The sequence below is a fragment of the Acinonyx jubatus genome, chromosome C1, assembly GCF_027475565.1.
Source record: "Acinonyx jubatus isolate Ajub_Pintada_27869175 chromosome C1, VMU_Ajub_asm_v1.0, whole genome shotgun sequence".
Classification (NCBI taxonomy): domain Eukaryota; kingdom Metazoa; phylum Chordata; class Mammalia; order Carnivora; family Felidae; genus Acinonyx; species Acinonyx jubatus.
In genome coordinates, this window is record NC_069381.1 from 54,978,226 (window position 1) to 54,996,087 (window position 17,862).

The following is a 17,862-nucleotide window of genomic DNA, read 5'->3' on the forward strand; positions in this document are numbered from 1 at the left end:
TAAAATAGACCTATGACCTATCAATTCCTAACTGGAAATTTAGTCTAAGTATATGCAGATATTTAATGGCAAATACGTTCACTGAAGTATTGTTCGTTGAAGGAAAATATGAAATAACCTAAATGTCCAGTGAGATGGGGTTGTTTTACTACATCACAATATATCTCATGCTGTATAGCATATTATATCCATTAAAGACAGAAAATAAAATGATATATTTGCAATATTACATTTTAAAAAGGTTGCAAAGCAGTATGTACTTTAAAAAGTACATGTACACATGCATACCTATATGTAAGACAGACCATTTAGCATTAAATTTGGTTCTATATGCCAAATAATAGGACTTAAACAAGCTAGCCCTGGACTTTCTCACCCAGGCTAAGGAAGTAAATTCAGGTTAAGGGCTGGTGTGGTAGCTCTGTAGTCACCAGGCATCTAGGCTCCTTTGATCTTTTTGTGCCATTATCCGGACTTGGCTTCCACAAGCTCACTTCGTGGTCCAATGACTGCAGGAACTATAGCCATCATGCCTGCATTCTACAACTATAGGGAGAAAGAAGCAAGGTACCCATATTTCCCTTTTCAGGAGCTTTTACATGAAGAAGTCAGACATGATACTTCTGATTACACATTGGCCAGAACTGGAGCAAGGGAGATTTAAAATTGTGGTCCTACAGCTGGGCTTGTTGTCATCCCAGTAAATCAGGGTCCTTTCCCTAAGGAAGAGGATGAGGGAGTATTGGGTAGTGATTAACGCTCTCTACCCCAAGGATATGCACCAAAATATTAATGAATGGTAGTTTACCAGGATATAGAATAATGGGATTTTAGTTCTGTTTATTCTCTACAATTTCTTTAGGCATTATTTTGTAAAGAGAATTTTTTAGAGTTATTCGATAAAGAGTTTTCTTCAAATGTTGTGTAAAGTAAGAGAAGAGGTCAAAATGAAACTAGCTCAAAGTCATTCTACTAGCCATTGAACTTATCTGAAAGGCTTTACATTTATTGAAGCTCTCATATGTGATAGATACTTCAAAGCAGAGCTCTCTTTAGGTAGACTTTGAAAAAGTTGAATTCAAATAGAATCAAGTAGGATCACATTCATCCTCTTCAGGGAAATATTACCAGTTAGGGTGAAAGCTTTTTTTGTTAAAAGAAAACAAACACCCCCAGATATATGGCTTTAAAAATAGTTTATTTCTCTCCCACATAATAGTCCTGAAGTAAGTCAGCCATGCTCCACACAGTCATTAGGGACCCCGTTGTCTTCTGCTTTAGTGGCTCGGCATCCCTTGGACATTGTCCTCATCTGCATGATCTGTACTGGGTCACAGGTACCTCTGCTCACAGTTGTTCGGAGAGAAACCAGTCACACAGACACATCACTTGCTTCAAAGGGCTAAACATCCTGAAAGCTTTCCATTCTTATTAAACATCAAAGCTTATTAAAGCCAATTCTTCAAAAATGTTTCATATTCGCTTTGAATTTTTAAAAAATAATCAAAACATTTAACTCACATGCATTTTTTTATTAGAAACATTTTTAGGACTTTTTTTCCTTTCATGTCATAAAAGTAATATAAACACATTTTAAGGTATTTTTAAAAAACCAGAGAGGATGAAGGAAAAAAGAAGACCCATAGTTCTTCTGATCATCAAGTACAACTACTGTTAACAGTTTGGATATTTCCATATGGTATTTTTTTCCTAGGCATTTTTTTTTAACATTGTTATTGTTCCTGTTTTGTTCTTTGTTGTGGTGGTTTTTGTTTTTGTTTTCCTTTTAGCATAATACTTTACCCGTTATTACAAACCTTAAAGAATTTTTTTTAGATTTACATCCAAGTTAGTTAGCATATAACAAACTCTTTATAAACATTTTAAACTAAATAGTAAGTTCTCCACAGGTGGGAACCATGTCTTCTTGTTTGTTTTTTCATCCCCAGGATATGGCATGTGCTCAACATAATTAGGGGTTCAGTCGGTGCTTGTTGAATGAATGCATGGCTGGACAGTGACAGCTAAACATTTGTTGAGTAAAAGTTCCATAATTTATTTAGCAAACTCCAAATGGTTGCATCATGACTCTATCATCTATCTGAACTTCAGAGAAAACTAGTCTAGCCTTGGATGATGCATCATCTTTCTCCTTCAGTGTTTTTTTATTTTATTCATTTGCACACTCCTACCATGAAATCACCGCACTAAGAACTGATGCTTCCATGCCACTGTGTGTGTGCATGCTTAACCAAATGTCATTGTTTTCTTTATCTATAGGGTATTTGTTCTCCTTTCAGCCCTCAGACCTCAATGGTGTAGTAAAGAAATTCCAGACCCAGCCAATAGTACTTGGGCCAAGAAATACCCCACTGTGGAGGTAAGGTTATAATGCCTTTGTGGTGAATTGATAGAATTCCAGTGATCTAAGTTTCCCATTAGTTATCAGGAGACCTAGGTGCTTAATAGTCCCTATGGATAAGCTGAAGCCCCTAGTGCTAGGTTACCAACTGAGTCAACACTCCCATACACAGGAATTTTCTGAAGCTTATGCCCAAAAGACTAAAAGACCCATAGCTTTTCATTCCTCTCTATGCCATAGGTTCCCTCCTCACCTCTTCACCTCCATTCTTCAAAAGACATAAAAAAGCAAGTATTTTTGCCATTTGCTGAGCACTAGCCTGACTCATCCAAATTTAAGAGAACTGAAGCTTTACTGTGACATTTCCTGTCCTGAGCATTGAACAGATAAATAGAGCTCAGACTATTTTGGCGTTGGCAGGAAGCCAGTCATTCCATTGTGCAAGGAGAAGGTTTCAAAGGAGAGGTTGCTCTGCTGGCAGATGGGCGAATGGAGAGTAAAGGATGGGAAGGGCATTGCCGCACAGCCCGAGGTGGTGAGAACAGCTCACGGGGGGCAAGCTGGTCATCTTGGGTGAGGGGTCTGGGAGTTGGAGGCATCTGGACATGGAGCAACACTGTGCATTTAAGGGGAGCCAATGGGACAAAGGCAGGATGCCAGTATTCTTCCCGTTGCCCAGGACCTTGCAGCCCCACACTCTATTTCTCACACCTGCTAGACATTCTCCTCCAGGATTCTTCTCCTCAGTTATGCAGTGCATTCTCTCATCCACACCCTTCCTCAGGCCAGAAGGTAGTGGTATCAGCCACTGCTCGGGGAAAGAGCAGGTTTCAGCCGTGTCTGTCTCCGTGGGAATTGAGGTCACTGCAATTAGTGCCTTTGAAATAAAGTTTGGGTGCAGACCCACCTCGCCACTCACCATGTGGATGGCCCTTGGGCAACCTGCCTGATGATCTGAGCCCAAGTTTCATCCTCTGTAAAACAGGAATTGATAATATCTCCCATATATACTGTTTGTGAGGATTAAGATGCCATGTAAAGCACATGCATCATACAAGGCAAAGATCCTTCACTTTATTTCCAGAAAGACTCACACTTGACATCTCCTTTCACTATTGAGGGATTTTAGTCTCTGTTAAGTTACATTAACAAGAACAATAATAATAATAGTAGCTTTTATATATGTGCACATATGATTATATATTTATTTTATATATATTATATACAGGATACATAATTATATATAATATAGTATATAACTATATTATTAAATAATATACTCAGGGGCGCCTGGGTGGCTCAGTCAGTTAAGTAACTGACTCTTGATTTCAGCTCAGGTCATGACTCGAATTCATGAGATCGAGCCCCGTATCAGGCTCACACCGGGCATGGAGCCTCCCTGAGATTCTCTGTCTCCCTCTGCCCTTCCCCCACTTGCACACATGCACTCTGTCTCTCAAAAAAATAATATATTCATGTTTATATATACAGGCACATGCCAGATTTATTGCAGATTTGGTTTCAAACCACAATAAAGCAAATACTGCAATAAAGGTAAATGACTTTTTGGGTTTCCTAGTAAAGTTAGGTTTTTACTATACTGTAGTCTATTAAGTGTGCAATGCGCTGTCTAAAAACATAACGTATATACCTTAATTTAAAAACACTTTATTACTAAAAAATGCTAATCCTCATCTGAGCTTTCAGCAAGTCATAATCACTCAACACAAATCACCAAAACAAATAATGAAGGAGTTTGAAATGTTGCAAAAATTACCAAAATATGACAGAAACACAAAGTGAGCAAATGCTGTTGGAAATATTATGCCAGTAGACTTTTTTGAAGCAGGATTGCCACAAACCTTCATTTTGTAAAAAAACAAAACAAAACAAAACACAGTATCTGCAAAGTGCAATAAAGCCAAGTACAATGAGTTATATCTATTATATATATATAACTTTTATATGCCAGGCACTTAAAAAAACCTTTCTCAAGCATTAAAATCTAATCCATACAACAGCTTTATGAGGCTGTACTATTGTTATGCCCGTTTTTCAGATGAGAAAACTGAGGCACTGAGGACTAAGTAACTTGCCTAACGCTAGTCAGCTAAAATGGTGGATCCTGGATTCACATACAAGTAGAATGTGCCATCTGCCTTTGTATTATAGGCTCTAAAAGATCTTTAAGCATAGGGTGAGCGGAGTATTTCTAGTAGTCAACACCTCTGAGCTGAACAGACTAACTGAAGAGGTATTCACACACTGGGCCCTCACTTGGTGGCAATCTTGCAATGATCTACAGTCATGCACTCAATAAGGATACCAATGCTAGTGTCAGAGGGGATTCAAGTACCAGGAGCTGAGTCAGCTGAGCTTTAAGATCCCTGTCTTCCAATGCTGACATTCCACAGTCCCAAGTCCTAAGAGCCTGAAATAGCACAGTGGGAAGCAGCTCTGGGTCAGTCCCGGACACCTGGCTCCCAAACTTGTAGCTTTGGCGTCATGGTCTCTGTTTGCCTGTTTGAGCATGAGGGGATACAGAGGCAGACAAGGCCTATGAAGGGCCCATAAAAACCTAGAAGAAATGCTGAGAAAGACATACAAAGGGTTAGAGACACTAACAAGGAAAAAGATGAAAGAAATTGCCATACATAGGCCTGAAGTTCATTGTAGCATTATAAATAGAAGCCAAAAAATTGGGCATAATGGAACCTGCCACCAGGGGAGCAGGTTAAACATGTGGGTACATCCATAAAACAGGATATTATGCAACTACTGAAAAAAAAAAAAATGAGATCTATAATGTGTCTAAAAGTCCCTAAGACACCTAAAGGTAAAAAAAAAAATTTGTAACAGCTGTCTGAAGTGGGTTTCATTTGTATAAAGAGAGAAATTTTATATACACTCAACTCCAGCAATGTATAGGATATTTCTGGGAAGCCTACATAGGAAACTGATAATGTTGGTTGGCTTTGGGTAGTGACTTGGAGATAAGAGGGCCACTTAATTTGCATTACAGAGTCTCTCTTTCATTACAAAAAGATGTGCATATAAATGTCTTTTGCAAAACAAAAAAACAAAAAAAGCCCAGTAAATTAGAAAATAAAATTTAGCTTAAACATGGCATCTGTGGTGATGGCCTTGAGGCAACCTCAGAACCCCATGTCACTTGACCCTTGAAGTGGGCAGACTGCTTCTAAAGACCCTTCTCTCCCGTTAGAGGCTGAGGCAGACATCAGAAGCACAACAGTCTTTCACCTCCAACAAAATTCTCAGGCCTTCGATCCCTGTACTTCTTAAGATGTGGCTAAAAAACAGGTCTTTAAGCTCTGGAGGGAAAGGCCAAATCATAAAGGCGACCACTAGGATGTTCTCCATTTTGAGCCTGTAGAAGCTAAACAATGCCCTTGAGATACCTGAGGACTTGCCCTAGGACATGTTACCCAGAGAGCCTGCTTTGTACACACTCTGAGGAGCAGGCTCTACCAATATGGCCAAAGCCTTCAAGAAGGCAGAGCAAATGCCCCACTTATGGAAAAAAATAAGCCATTTCTGTACCCCGTATAGTCCCTCCCACATCTGGGGTAACCGTGCTTTGGCAGCCAAAGCAGAGAAAATGGCAGCTGTGCTTCCCAGAGCTGAAGGCCATCTTCCAAGCCAGACTGTTGTGCCAGGGCCAGTTTGAGTAACCATCAGAAAAGAACACTTCCCCCCACGCCCACCCCCCAAAAAACCCCACACACGCACTTACCCTCTAGCTTGTCAGTGTCCTTTGTGGAAGTCTGTCCGGAGACCTCACCATCATTCACTTTTGGATGCTTGTCATGCTCAAGGAAAGGAAGGGGACATCAGAAGCAAGTCCAGACCAAAAACCACTCTTGCACAACTTGGCATTTGACAGATGAGGGAACAAAAAGCCAGAGAGGTTGATGGAGATTTCTCAGGCTACTGAATATCAGAGTTGGGAGTAGTCCTCAGGGTTTCCCCTGTCATCCTACTCTTCCCTTCAGGCATGAAAGATCTCTATTCGCAGATGGCTTACGGACATGTAAAAAACAAAACAAAAAAAAATTGACCGTATAAAACATCATGTACAAAGAAGGCCTTCATGAAAGAGGAAGGCATCAAGCAGAAAAAGGTGCAGAAAACAGGAGGGTGGGAGGCTAGCAGTGGAAGCCCAAGTGTGTTGGTGGCTTAGTAATGTGCTTAGTAAGACCAGGACGGTGTGCCTGAAAGTTTTTGAATGGAAATATGGGGAGGTAGAGGAAGGTGCAGGAACCTGACTGCCAAACTACAGGCTGGGAAGCTTCATTATATAAGTCCGAGCTGTTAAAGGCTTTGGAACTCTGCTTTAAAAAGATCAAGCAGTGTGAAAGATAGTTTTGAGGGGGTAGGTAGAACCCAATGAAGCCCAGAAAGAGAAATGTTAACAGAGTGGTTGGACCTGGACGACTCAGGAATCTATAGTTAAGTTTGGAAAGGAAAGAGATTGGACATTAAAGAACTGGTAACTGAAGTGATGCTGACCAAGATAAGAGTAGAAAAAATTAGCTATAGGGGAAAAAAAGATGAAAATTTTTTCCAAAAGTTACTCCAGAGGGTCTTTCTTAAGAGCAGAACTGAGGAGATTATTACCCTGAACCGTTTAGTTGTATCAAAGCTCAAACTCACTAGCATCCCTTAAAATTCTCTTCATCATGTGACCTTGTATTTCCAAAGCTTCCGTTTACCTGTCAAAAGAGAGAACTAGCATGTTCCAGAATAGACCAGTCCTCCTTGCCCATCACTTTCCTACCTGGAAAGTCTCTCTCAAGATTCAGCTCTAGTGTGACTTTTAAAGTCCTCCCTGCCTCCTCCCCTAGACGGAGGCAAGCTCAGCCTTCCCTTTGCACCCACCATGTTCCCTATCCTAAGAAATAGCTAGTGCAGTTGGACTCCTCAGAAATAGTCTGGTTGAAGGTTAAGTTTGGTAGGTAACCACTCATTGGCAGGGGGTTGAGAAGTCCATGGCTCCTGTCTGCTCCCTGACGATGTTAACTGTTTCACTCCTGCCACAAAGTCAAGGTCCCGTGATGTCCCACCTAGAACCAATCAGGCGATGCAGGCTGCACGGCCTTTCAGAACCCTGAAGTCAGTTGTCAAAGGATACTTCTGTAACAGAGCTGTATTATTAGCCTGTTCCTCCCCTTTCTCAGGAGAAGATGCAGCTACCCTTGGACAGGCTCCTGACAGACTGGCCCACTCCTGAAGAACCTGAGCCTCTGGTCATCAGTGAAGTCCTGCATCAAGTGACCCCAGTCTGCAGACATCCTCATCACCCCAACTGGCCAGAAAAGGGACAAGAAATCCAAGGTCACTATACCTCTGAGGAAGACACAGGATATAGTGCCTCAAGCCTACCACCTCCCAAAGCTCTCATAGCAGAGACAGGACTAGTGGATCTGTACAAGATGTTGGGGAGCAGGAGCCCTGACTCAAAGCCAGGACACCTAGCTGGCCCTGTGACAGTACTCCCAGTGGACTACCTTCCCACCCATGAGGGATACTTACCCTCCAACATAGAGTATCTTCCTTCACATGAAGCTCCTATAACTGATCCTCTGGAAGAACTAAAGCCTCAGCATATCTCTCTTTCCATTTTCCCCTCAAGTTCTCTTCACCCACTCACCTTCTCCTGTGATAAGAAGCTGACTCTGGATCGGTTAAAGATGGGGTGCAGCTCCCTCATGCTGTGAGTGGTGAAGCTTGGAAAGTCCATGTGCTCCCAGCCCCCAATGTGTCTCTCATCCCCAGCCCACACTGCTCCAGTGGTCATCACCTCTGGGGTGCTGCTATCAGGTCTGTTTCCAAATAGAGGGCAAACAAAAAGCCCAGGGTTTGTCTTGGGAACTGAGAATTGGCTGTAACCCAGATGCCTGTCTTGCCTTCTCCAGAGCCTTAGGACTACAGTTAACCCTTGAACAATGTGAGGGTTAGGGGCACAGGCTTAAATCTGCATAACTTGTGACTCCTCAGAAAGTTAACCATTGTTCGCTTTTTGACCACTCTTACTGGTAACATAAACACTTATCTTGTAGATGTATTTTATATACTGTATTCTTGAAGCTAGAGAAAAAAAATGTTAAGAAAATCGTAAGGAAAAAGATTTATAGTACCGTATTTATTGAAGAAAATCCACCTAAGTAGACCCACACAGTTCAAACTTGTGTTATCCAAGATTCAATGGTACACCGTGTGTACCGAGAGACTCCAATCTGGGTTCCCACAACTTTCTTTGCCAGGTTGGCCAGTAAAGGGAAATGATAGAATGGAAACCAAGGCTCTTACTAGCAAGGGCTAAGAATCCAAGCTTTATAAAGCTGCTACTCCATACCAAGTCATACACCTAGATCAGAAGCATCCAATAGGCCTAAGGCAGAAATGTTCTCTACATTTCTTTACTGTTCGCTGCAGTTGATATGAACCACATTGGCTATTGACCACTTTGGAATGTCTAGTATGACTGAGAAGTGAATTTTGATTGTAATTAGTCACATATAGGAGGGCACAGGTCTAAATTACGGATCCACCAGTAAGAATTACAATGAGTCTTCAAAACAGATCAACCCAGTTTTACAGAGGAGGATGTAAAAGATCATGGTGAACATCAGTATTACAAGGGCTCCCAAATGGTCATGACTGTTCTTATTTGTGAAAGCCTGTACAAATACACCTTTTTGCTAGTTTTCCTATTGTTTTATTTTGTCTTCACTCTCTTTCAGTGAATCAAGAACAACTTACTGGTGTAAAGTTCCTGTAAACCCGCAATATGACCTTGGGCAAACAGCTTCCCCTCTCTGAAATCCAATGTTTTGGAAAGGAGTGGGCCAAAGGCTTTCTGTCACCTTGTTTCCTCTTCTTTCTGCTGTAGCAGCTGTTGCCTTCAGGATCAGGGCTATCTCAGGGTCTAATGGTTGCACTCACTTATGTCAACCCTTTCTCCCCAAGGCATCCTGCTTTTCCTTCCTCAGGAAGACAGAACTGATGCTGAACTGAGCCTAGGAGGTAATTCTTTTTCCCAGCATGAACTTGAAACATGATACATGTTGTATTCACTTAAAGCTGTGGCCACTGGCTTGTCACCTTCCCCACCCCATCACTGCTTCTATCCCTTCACTGTGAGCCCTTCTGCTAAGCTGGTAAGGGAAGTCTTTTCAAAATGCTAATAGTACCCTTTCCAAAGTAACAGGATGAAAAGTCCAAGAAACCTTCTTAAATCCCTGTGAAGCCCAGGGCCTACACCCCAGCCTGATCCCAAACCAAACACTGGCACTGAGACCGCTTTGGTTTACCAAATGTCCCTCAGAGCTCTAGGAACTCAAGTGATGAACATTTGCTCTGCTTGTTCATGTTCAATTCTTTATGCTTCCTGCCATTCCAGATTTAATACAGTTCTTTCAGGCTTTCTTTGAAAAGCTTAGCAAGTTCCTTCCTTACATCCCTATTCTACTCTATTTAGGTGCTGCTCAGCACCGCCACACATGGTTTCTTGAATCTCAGCAGCTTCAGTGTTTGTCTATACCCAGGATGCGGTGCCCTTTGTTTGACTGTTTACGGTGGGTCGTAACAGACAAGGCCACCTCCTCAGAAGCAGGCTAACCTGTCACCTCTTGACAATGGGAGCCAACTTCTCTTGTTGCAATACCTGCTTTACCTAGCTCTGATTTTTCTTTTGCTGGCCTGATACCCATCTTAGTCATTCTTCCCCTCCCCACTCGGACCCAACACCCAACTCCCAGTCTCCCTATTACCCCTCTAGACCCTTTCCCTTTCCCAAGTGATACTACAGTTATTTGTGTTCCTAGAAAGTAAAAATAAAGAATTTACTGGACTGTAAATAACTTGAAGGCAGGAACGATCTGCTTCCCTCACACCATACCTGGTTCACAGTAGGCTATCAGTAAAATTAAGGAGCCATCACCTACCACTGTTTTCACCTTGTTCCTTCTGTTCCAGAAGCCAATCTAGCTGTGCCTGCTTCCTTTTGTTGGGACACTTAAGTTTGTATTTGTTCTTCATTCCCAACATTCTACTCTACTGTTCACTGACAGCATTGCTATATAATACATGTAGCAGTGGTTCTTATTTTAAAGACCTATTTGAGCATGCCTTTGGCTGCTCACTCTGCCAGATAAAATATCCTCTTTCCATGAATGACAGAGGATGGGTAACCCTGTTCTGCCCTTGCCAAGTAGTTTTTGATTACAATCCCCTCATCCTGCAGATGCAGTCAAAATACCAAATTGGGCTGCCTCCTTTAACCAGGACTAGGTGGGACTCATGAATATTCATACATATTCATACACCCAACTTTCATTACACAGGAAAATTAGCTATGATTTTAATCCTCACGCCTTCCATACATCCCAAAGCCAACACGGAAATCTCTGCTCTACTGAAACACATCAAACTCCTTAATTCTGAGACCTAAATACTACAAATAGAGTCCAAGTTTACTCTTAATGGATTCATGGGAATCTCCACCACTAATTCTTGTGCAGAGATTATCTTACATTGCCCCTTGAAAGGGCCCTCTTTCCCAGAAGCTAGAGATTCTACTTCCTGGGTCTCTGTCTTCCTTTTAGGCAATAAGAAAGTCAAACTAGTGTTATCTAGTTCTTTCCCTTTACTGACTTTTCCCTTCTGTCCTAATTTCTCAGCTTCCATTAATAGCCCACAGCTGCAACTCACCAATGCCCTGAGGCCAGTGAAAAACATGCCAGCTAGGCACATTCTATTCTTGTCAATCCCCTATGTTCGATTCTTGGTTTTTCTCCATTAGGCTTTTTCCTTCATGATACAGTTGTGATCTGTTCCAATATCTCAGCTCAAGTCCTCCAAAGGAGCCCAGTTTTTCTCTTCCTAACCTGCAGGACTCCTGGACATTCATAGTATCCACCCTATGAAAGGCTGATAGGTGAACTCTCAAGTAAATCACTTGTCTAGAATTAAGAGATCAGAAAGGTTTCTTCCTTTCCACTAATAAAAGATAAGCAATTCAATCAATTGCCTGTCAGTGGAAAGAAGTCAGATCTTTACATCGCAGCCTATACTAAAGCTCCAATAAACTAAAACTCTGCAAAACACCACACCAAGTTAGATAAAAATAGTTATATATGCCCCCAAATAACTAACTAAATTAGGTGCTCTTACAGATCAATATGAAAAAAGCCAACACTTTAAAGTAAAATGGACTGAGTAGAGCCAACTCACAACACATGTAACTGCCTGGTAAGCATAAAACAATCGCCTATAATCAAAGGAATGAAAGATAATGCCATTTTTCACGTATCAAATTAGAATAAACTGGTGCGCACAACCAGGAATGTTAGTTGGCTTTCTGGAAGCAGTTGGACAATATTCAATAAAATTTGAGTAAACCAACTCCACACCTAGCAATGCAGACTAAAGAACAGTATAAACATCAAATAGGATAAAGGACTGATCACACCATACATTAAAATGGAGAGGGGGGCCTAAATGCCCTTCAGTAGGTACCTGGTTAAACCATAATCTATATAACAGTTTTATGGAATCTAAGATTCCACTAGTTTTAGGACACACCATTACTTTATGCTCTGAGTAGGAAAAAGTGCTAAACTCTAATATGCCATCAATTTCCATGATGGATGTTCCCTCTGCCCCCACCATTTTAACATGCCTGAAATTGGAATGGATCTTTGAACTGATGAAAAGCATACTATACGTGCATTTTACAAGTATAATATTGGACATGGAAATGGTCAGTTTCAAAAGGCTGAATTCAATCATCTCACTTTTATAAATCAATGCAAAACAAACAAACAAACCCTGGAAGAATATACACCAAGATGCTGTAGTGGCTATCTCTAACCATAGGTTTTTAAATTACATTCTTTTCTCCAAAAACTCATTACTCTTGTAATAGGATAAAGTCAATAAAATATGAAGTTATTACCAATTTCCTTCCGAAGACTTGAAACAGTGGATCTAGAGACAGACCCTATTGAGCACTTTAAGCCCATGCTGCTTTCATCCTCCACCGTGTTTGGCACTTTCACTGACCATTAGTACTCCTGTCAGAGGGCACAGCAGAAAAGTAAAAAAGGCAAAGTAGATGACATGCTTGGTAAGGGTGGGGTTAGAAATTTTAGGGTAATAACTTAAAGCAGTGGATCTTGGAAATACAAAGTTTTTATCATAAGCCAATTTTTCCCAAATCCCCATTCTAATAGGAATAATGACCAGTATCATCAAACAGTCCTTCATACATGCAGTTTTGAAGGGTGTAATTAATGCAGTGCTCACCCTGACTGGTTAAGGTATAATACCCACTACTCAGGTGGGGAAACATACACATTAAGTAACTTCTAAGTCATATAACTAGTACCTGATACTGGAGAGTCTTGTTTCAGAGAATAACCTTTATAATTCTTTCCTATGCAAAAGACTGCTCTACAAATTTATGTCAACTGGGGTTTTGACTATAGTTGACTATACTATAATTCCATAAAAATCTTTGATGCTATTTTTACTAGGTAACAAAAAACTGGCATTTCCATACTTTTAAAGTTCTACATCGTTATTTTTCTTGAGAAATCTACATAAAACCTTGGTAAATCTTAAATGACCAGAAAATATCTGGCACTCCTGAACTTGCTAATTTATCTCTCCAGCTAATCTAAGTCCTATAAGACACAGGCAGGCCACAGAAAGGAAGTGACTAACACTCCCAGTCAACTCCATTATTTAAAGGAAATTGGTAAATGGAGTATTTAAAGCTACATATAAAAACATTATGCCTTTTCAATAGAAAAATAACCAGAGCAATATTGTCTTTAATTAAAATAGCAATTACTCTACTTAACTTACCTATTGATTTTTTCCAAGTAAAAGGCTCTCTTAGGGCTGCATCTGACTTAATATTTTTGCTTATGTGAATTGTTGAAACATTAATGTCCTTCCTCCATTCTGTAGTAACTGACTCATTTTGCGAGGGGTCATTTATTTCAGCAGCAAAACCATTCTTAAGTTGGTTCTGCTGAGATTTCAATCATATCTCTGAGACACACAAACATATTTATGTGCTGTCATAGTTTACCTTTAAGTCAATTCATGCCTTTTTAATTTCCACAAGTTTAAAGAATTCTTCCTTACGAGATCCTGGCCTTGTGTGGGTAAAAGAATGTTATGTATCTTGTCAATTTTAGATATCTTACTACCTACCTAGAGGTTACTAGGACCCCAAGGGAATACTACAGTAACTATTAGGGAGTTTCTCAGAGAAGAAACTGTTCTCAAAGCCCTGAATTGTCACTGAAAAGGCCCTAACACCCCACAGCAGGATACTTTCACTAGTTCAAAAAACTGAAAATATTCCTTATAAACCGGGTGAAAACCAGTAACATAAGACATTTGTTCTTTATGAAAGAAAATCTCAATTCAGCTGCTAAAATGGCAATTATATACATCTTCCAACATTAGCGGACGATATGCCTATGTTAAGCTGAGGGCACATTTCTTGTGCCATCTAAAACCAAGGAGCCTGGAGACACACATCCCTACCTCTCCCCAACCAAAAAACCTCTCTCAAGGTGAAAATAGAGGGTCATAAGATTTCATTTAGAAACAGAAATCTTACTTTATTCCACCACATAGAGAGTAAAAGATCATTTGTCCCTCTGTAGAAAATACTTTTCCTAAGTTTCTTCTCCTCATACTTGTATTACAACTTTGACTAGATTCCTTTGCATTCCTATACATTCCCTTTAGTTTACCCCTCCTGGTCTATGGCAGGGTAGATTTTTCAGAGCAGCTGCAAAGACAATTTTTAGAAAACACCCACTTTGACCTGCTTGCAATAGACTAAAATAACTTGCAAGGATAATTAAGTCAGTAAGCCATTTCTCCAGCTATAGATGCAATCTTAAATCAATTCAAATTTTTCCTCAAAAAATCTGTAGCTATTTTAAAAATCTAATAACTCTAAGGAGCAAGACTGATGATCCTGAAAATAAGAGGAACATCCATACCCTCCTGTAACTGGAGGATGCTTGTTAAATTTCAATTCTTTAATCAACAATATATTGGCAATTTTCTCTTAATAAATTTTGTTCGTTTTCTCCTGAAGAGGAAATCTTCTCAGATGATTTCACTTAGCATTATTCAGCATCCAAAGCCCCTTTCTTCTTCTGTCAACATGACTTCCAGAGCTCTACCAAGACTCAAGAAGTGTGTTGGGGTTTGGGGGCGTCAGTCTAATTATTAAAAACATCGATTTACCAGATTTTTGTTAACACAGTGACTAAATGCCACTCAATCTTCAAGGGATACATTAACAAAATATACCTGCTATGGATGCTGACTTCCTTCCCGGTGACCAGTAAAACTTACATCTTAATAGTAGCTTTATCCAATCCAGTCTTCTCATGCATCCTTCAGAAGCTCTTTAGACTTTAACACTTAAATGAAACCTTGGTAACTATGTACATGAATCAAGTTGAAACAAAATTATCTGTAGTTTTTGGAAAAGTTCTTCCTCTACTGGAAAAAAAAAAAGTGTGGAAGCTTCACTGGAAATTCAGAATTTCCAGGGAAAAGACAAACCATCTATCTATCTATAAACAGAACGGTAACTGTGTTTAGTTCAATTCACCAATTATGAAAGCTTATACATTTTCAGCCATGAAACTGGGAGTTGATGAGGTGGTAGTGACAATCAGCATCTTCTTTAATGCGTTTAGTCATCAATTTCCACAACTACCTCTGGCAGTCTGAGCACTTTGAGAGTGTGGCTGCCAAACAAAGCAACATTTTGCTATGGATTACTACACCCTAGGTGTGAGACAAGGAATTCATTAAGTTCCCAAAACAAAGTTTCTGACATTATTCATCAGCTAATAAAAAATTTTAGTCCAATGTAACCAAACCAGGCAAACAAGAACCACATTCAGCGGACCACTTCATACAACTCTTCATGCTAGGTAGATGGAAACCAGTGCCATTTCTTCTAACTAAGAGAGCTCTTTAAGTCCTAAAATCTTTAAGAGAAATGATCAGCTACAACTGTTAACTGAGGGTAATATAGTATAATCAGTACCATCCATTTTCCCTACTCAGTTCACCAAATATCAAAATCCTGAATATTAACTAGCCCTTTGCTCTCCACATTTCCATACCAGTAACACTGAATACAGCTGTTTAACTGCCACACCCAGCCAGAGAGCAAAAGGGACAAAGTTACTGATTTAAAACACTTTAAGTATCTACATAATTAACATATCAAACAAAAACATAATTAGGTAAATTATTTCCTAACTTGCATGAGTCATTTTTCATCTTTTCTTTCCTTCCATTCAGAAGTAAACAATTGACTCCTAGTTATTTATAAGGTAATCAATGGCACAAAATCGAAATTCTGCCCAAATGAATATTCTAAGCTCTGAGAAATGCAGTCCTCAAGAATCCAGTAATTGATACCCCAGCTCAACCTATGAAGTTAATTAAAAGACTTTTTGTTTCCTCACCTATGTAAAAATGTTTCACAACTCTCAGCTCACTGAAAAAATCACTACACATCAGAAAGAGCTTAGCATTGACAAAAACTGCCGAAACATGAAACATTAAACTATAATCATGGCATTAAGCATAATCTTATAGCGAATTTACTTTCCTAAACAACTTTCAGGAGAATATATTTGAGTTACAAGCTACATAATCTTTTTTGAACAACAAGACCATCTTTACTTAAACAGGCTACCAGATACCTTGCCCTTATTCTGATTGTAGAAGTTAAGAGGTAACTTGCTTTAAAATACTTCTAACTTCACAACTTCCAGTGGGGTAGGATTTAATTTGTACCTAGAACTCTCACATGTTGACCTGGGAGTGATAGCTTAGATCAGGGGTCAGCAAAGATTTTCCATGAAGGGACATATGTTTCAAGCTTTGTGGGCTACATCTTCATATAGGATTAGTTTTTAACCCTTAAAAAATGTAGAAGTCATTCTTTGCTCAACTGTACAAAAGCAGGCCACAGGCTGAAGTCTGTGGACTCCTAGCTTAGATACAGAACTTAAACACTCATTTCCAATGTTAACTATCTCCCTGAAGCCAAAATCTTGATAGTAATAATGTATCTTTATATCATAACCATTTTATGAAATTAAACTTCTCATCCTTTAGTTACAATTTTTCTCTATATTCTTTGATCTAGTGAATTCCTCTCAGCCTGAAACAGGCTTACTTCAATCACTCCTCCTATGACCTTCATATTTACCTAACTTAAAAATCACATAGGATTTAAGTTGAGGACATGTCCAAGGTAAACCTAGGCTGAGCAAAAAGGAACTGAACCCAGATTTCTAAAACCTGCCACTTAATAAACATCTTAATGATAAACTTTGACAGTTTTGTAAATCATGTTAATGAATTATTTCACTAATTTCTAGGTCTGAAACTTTGGTAAGAGATCATTTTACAAGTTGTTATTACTCTGTAAAGCATACTAGTAATCACATTTTGGGCCTTCTCCGGCTAATTTGGAAATGGGACTTATGTTTAGACTTGCTAAACACAGGTTAATTTCAGAATTAGGAAATTATGGGTTATAATCTACTTTTTAAGTATTAATTTACTTTCTTTAGAAAGTAGAATTTACGTGTATTGGAAAGCCCTAGAATCTGCTATACCAGTTCCTTCAAAGTTGGGACGGCTATCCATTAATATATCTGATATAATCTTACCTTAAAATCACAATCATTCAGGTTCCAGGAGCTTCACACTTGTTTTAACCTTTTAATATTTTTGGTTCCTTCCACGTAATGCTAGTGCTCTTAAAGATGTGTTTTAAATATCCAATACACAATATTTAGATTTTGTATGAAACTTCCTAATGGCACAATAAAATTTTCCTATTTCAGTGCAATGATCTCTAGCAATTGGAAAAATAATACAATTAGAATGAGTACTTCATAGTCTCCCTTCAAACCTATACCAAGAAATAAGCCCCAAATATATTTACAACCCTAGAGATGTGTCCTGCTTCCATGTTTAAAATAAAACTAAGTAACTGAATGTGTAGTACCTACTACATTTTAAAATCTTTCCTAATTCCACACAGGTCTCAAAAGACTATTAAACTAAAAAATAAACTAAATCCCAATTATGTGAATGCAAGCTGAAAATGTCTTAGTAATAAATATCAACTCTGGCATTATTCCCATGTAAAAGCACCAAAATAAAAGTTTACTACAACATTCAGTCAGGAACCACTATTATTTAGAGACCTGTATTAAGGGATTTTTAGTATTGTATCATTTGTTTAAAAAAAAAAGTGGTATTCAGTATGATTAACTTTCACACTCAAAATGTGATTTGCTAAAAGAAATGCCAATTGTCCTGTTAATCCTTGAAATTCATTTTACAAGTTAAGAATTCAGCTTTCTAATTGAAATAGGTATCCCTTCCAAATGTGATCC

General features: G+C 39.2%; 1 protein-coding gene and 1 long non-coding RNA gene across 3 annotated transcripts in view; one reads left to right on the forward strand and one right to left on the reverse strand.

The window, feature by feature from the left end:
- The window catches only part of IL12RB2 (interleukin 12 receptor subunit beta 2), an 83,704-nt gene extending 68,704 nt beyond the window's left edge, over positions 1-15,000 (forward strand). For both annotated transcript variants that reach the window (XM_053214205.1, XM_027058905.2), the window contains exons 15-16: positions 2,281-2,380; positions 7,561-15,000. In XM_053214205.1, the coding sequence (XP_053070180.1) occupies positions 2,281-2,380; positions 7,561-8,100 (640 nt within the window). In that variant the 3' untranslated portion in view covers positions 8,101-15,000. The remainder of the gene's footprint in view (positions 1-2,280; positions 2,381-7,560) is intronic.
- LOC106985196 (uncharacterized) lies at positions 1,767-7,564 on the reverse strand. Its single transcript, XR_001431855.3, has 3 exons — positions 7,262-7,564; positions 6,117-7,218; positions 1,767-4,952 (listed from the first exon to the last, which is right to left on the reverse strand). It is a non-coding gene; the product is annotated as an uncharacterized LOC106985196 (long non-coding RNA).
- Positions 15,001-17,862: the final 2,862 nt, after the last annotated feature.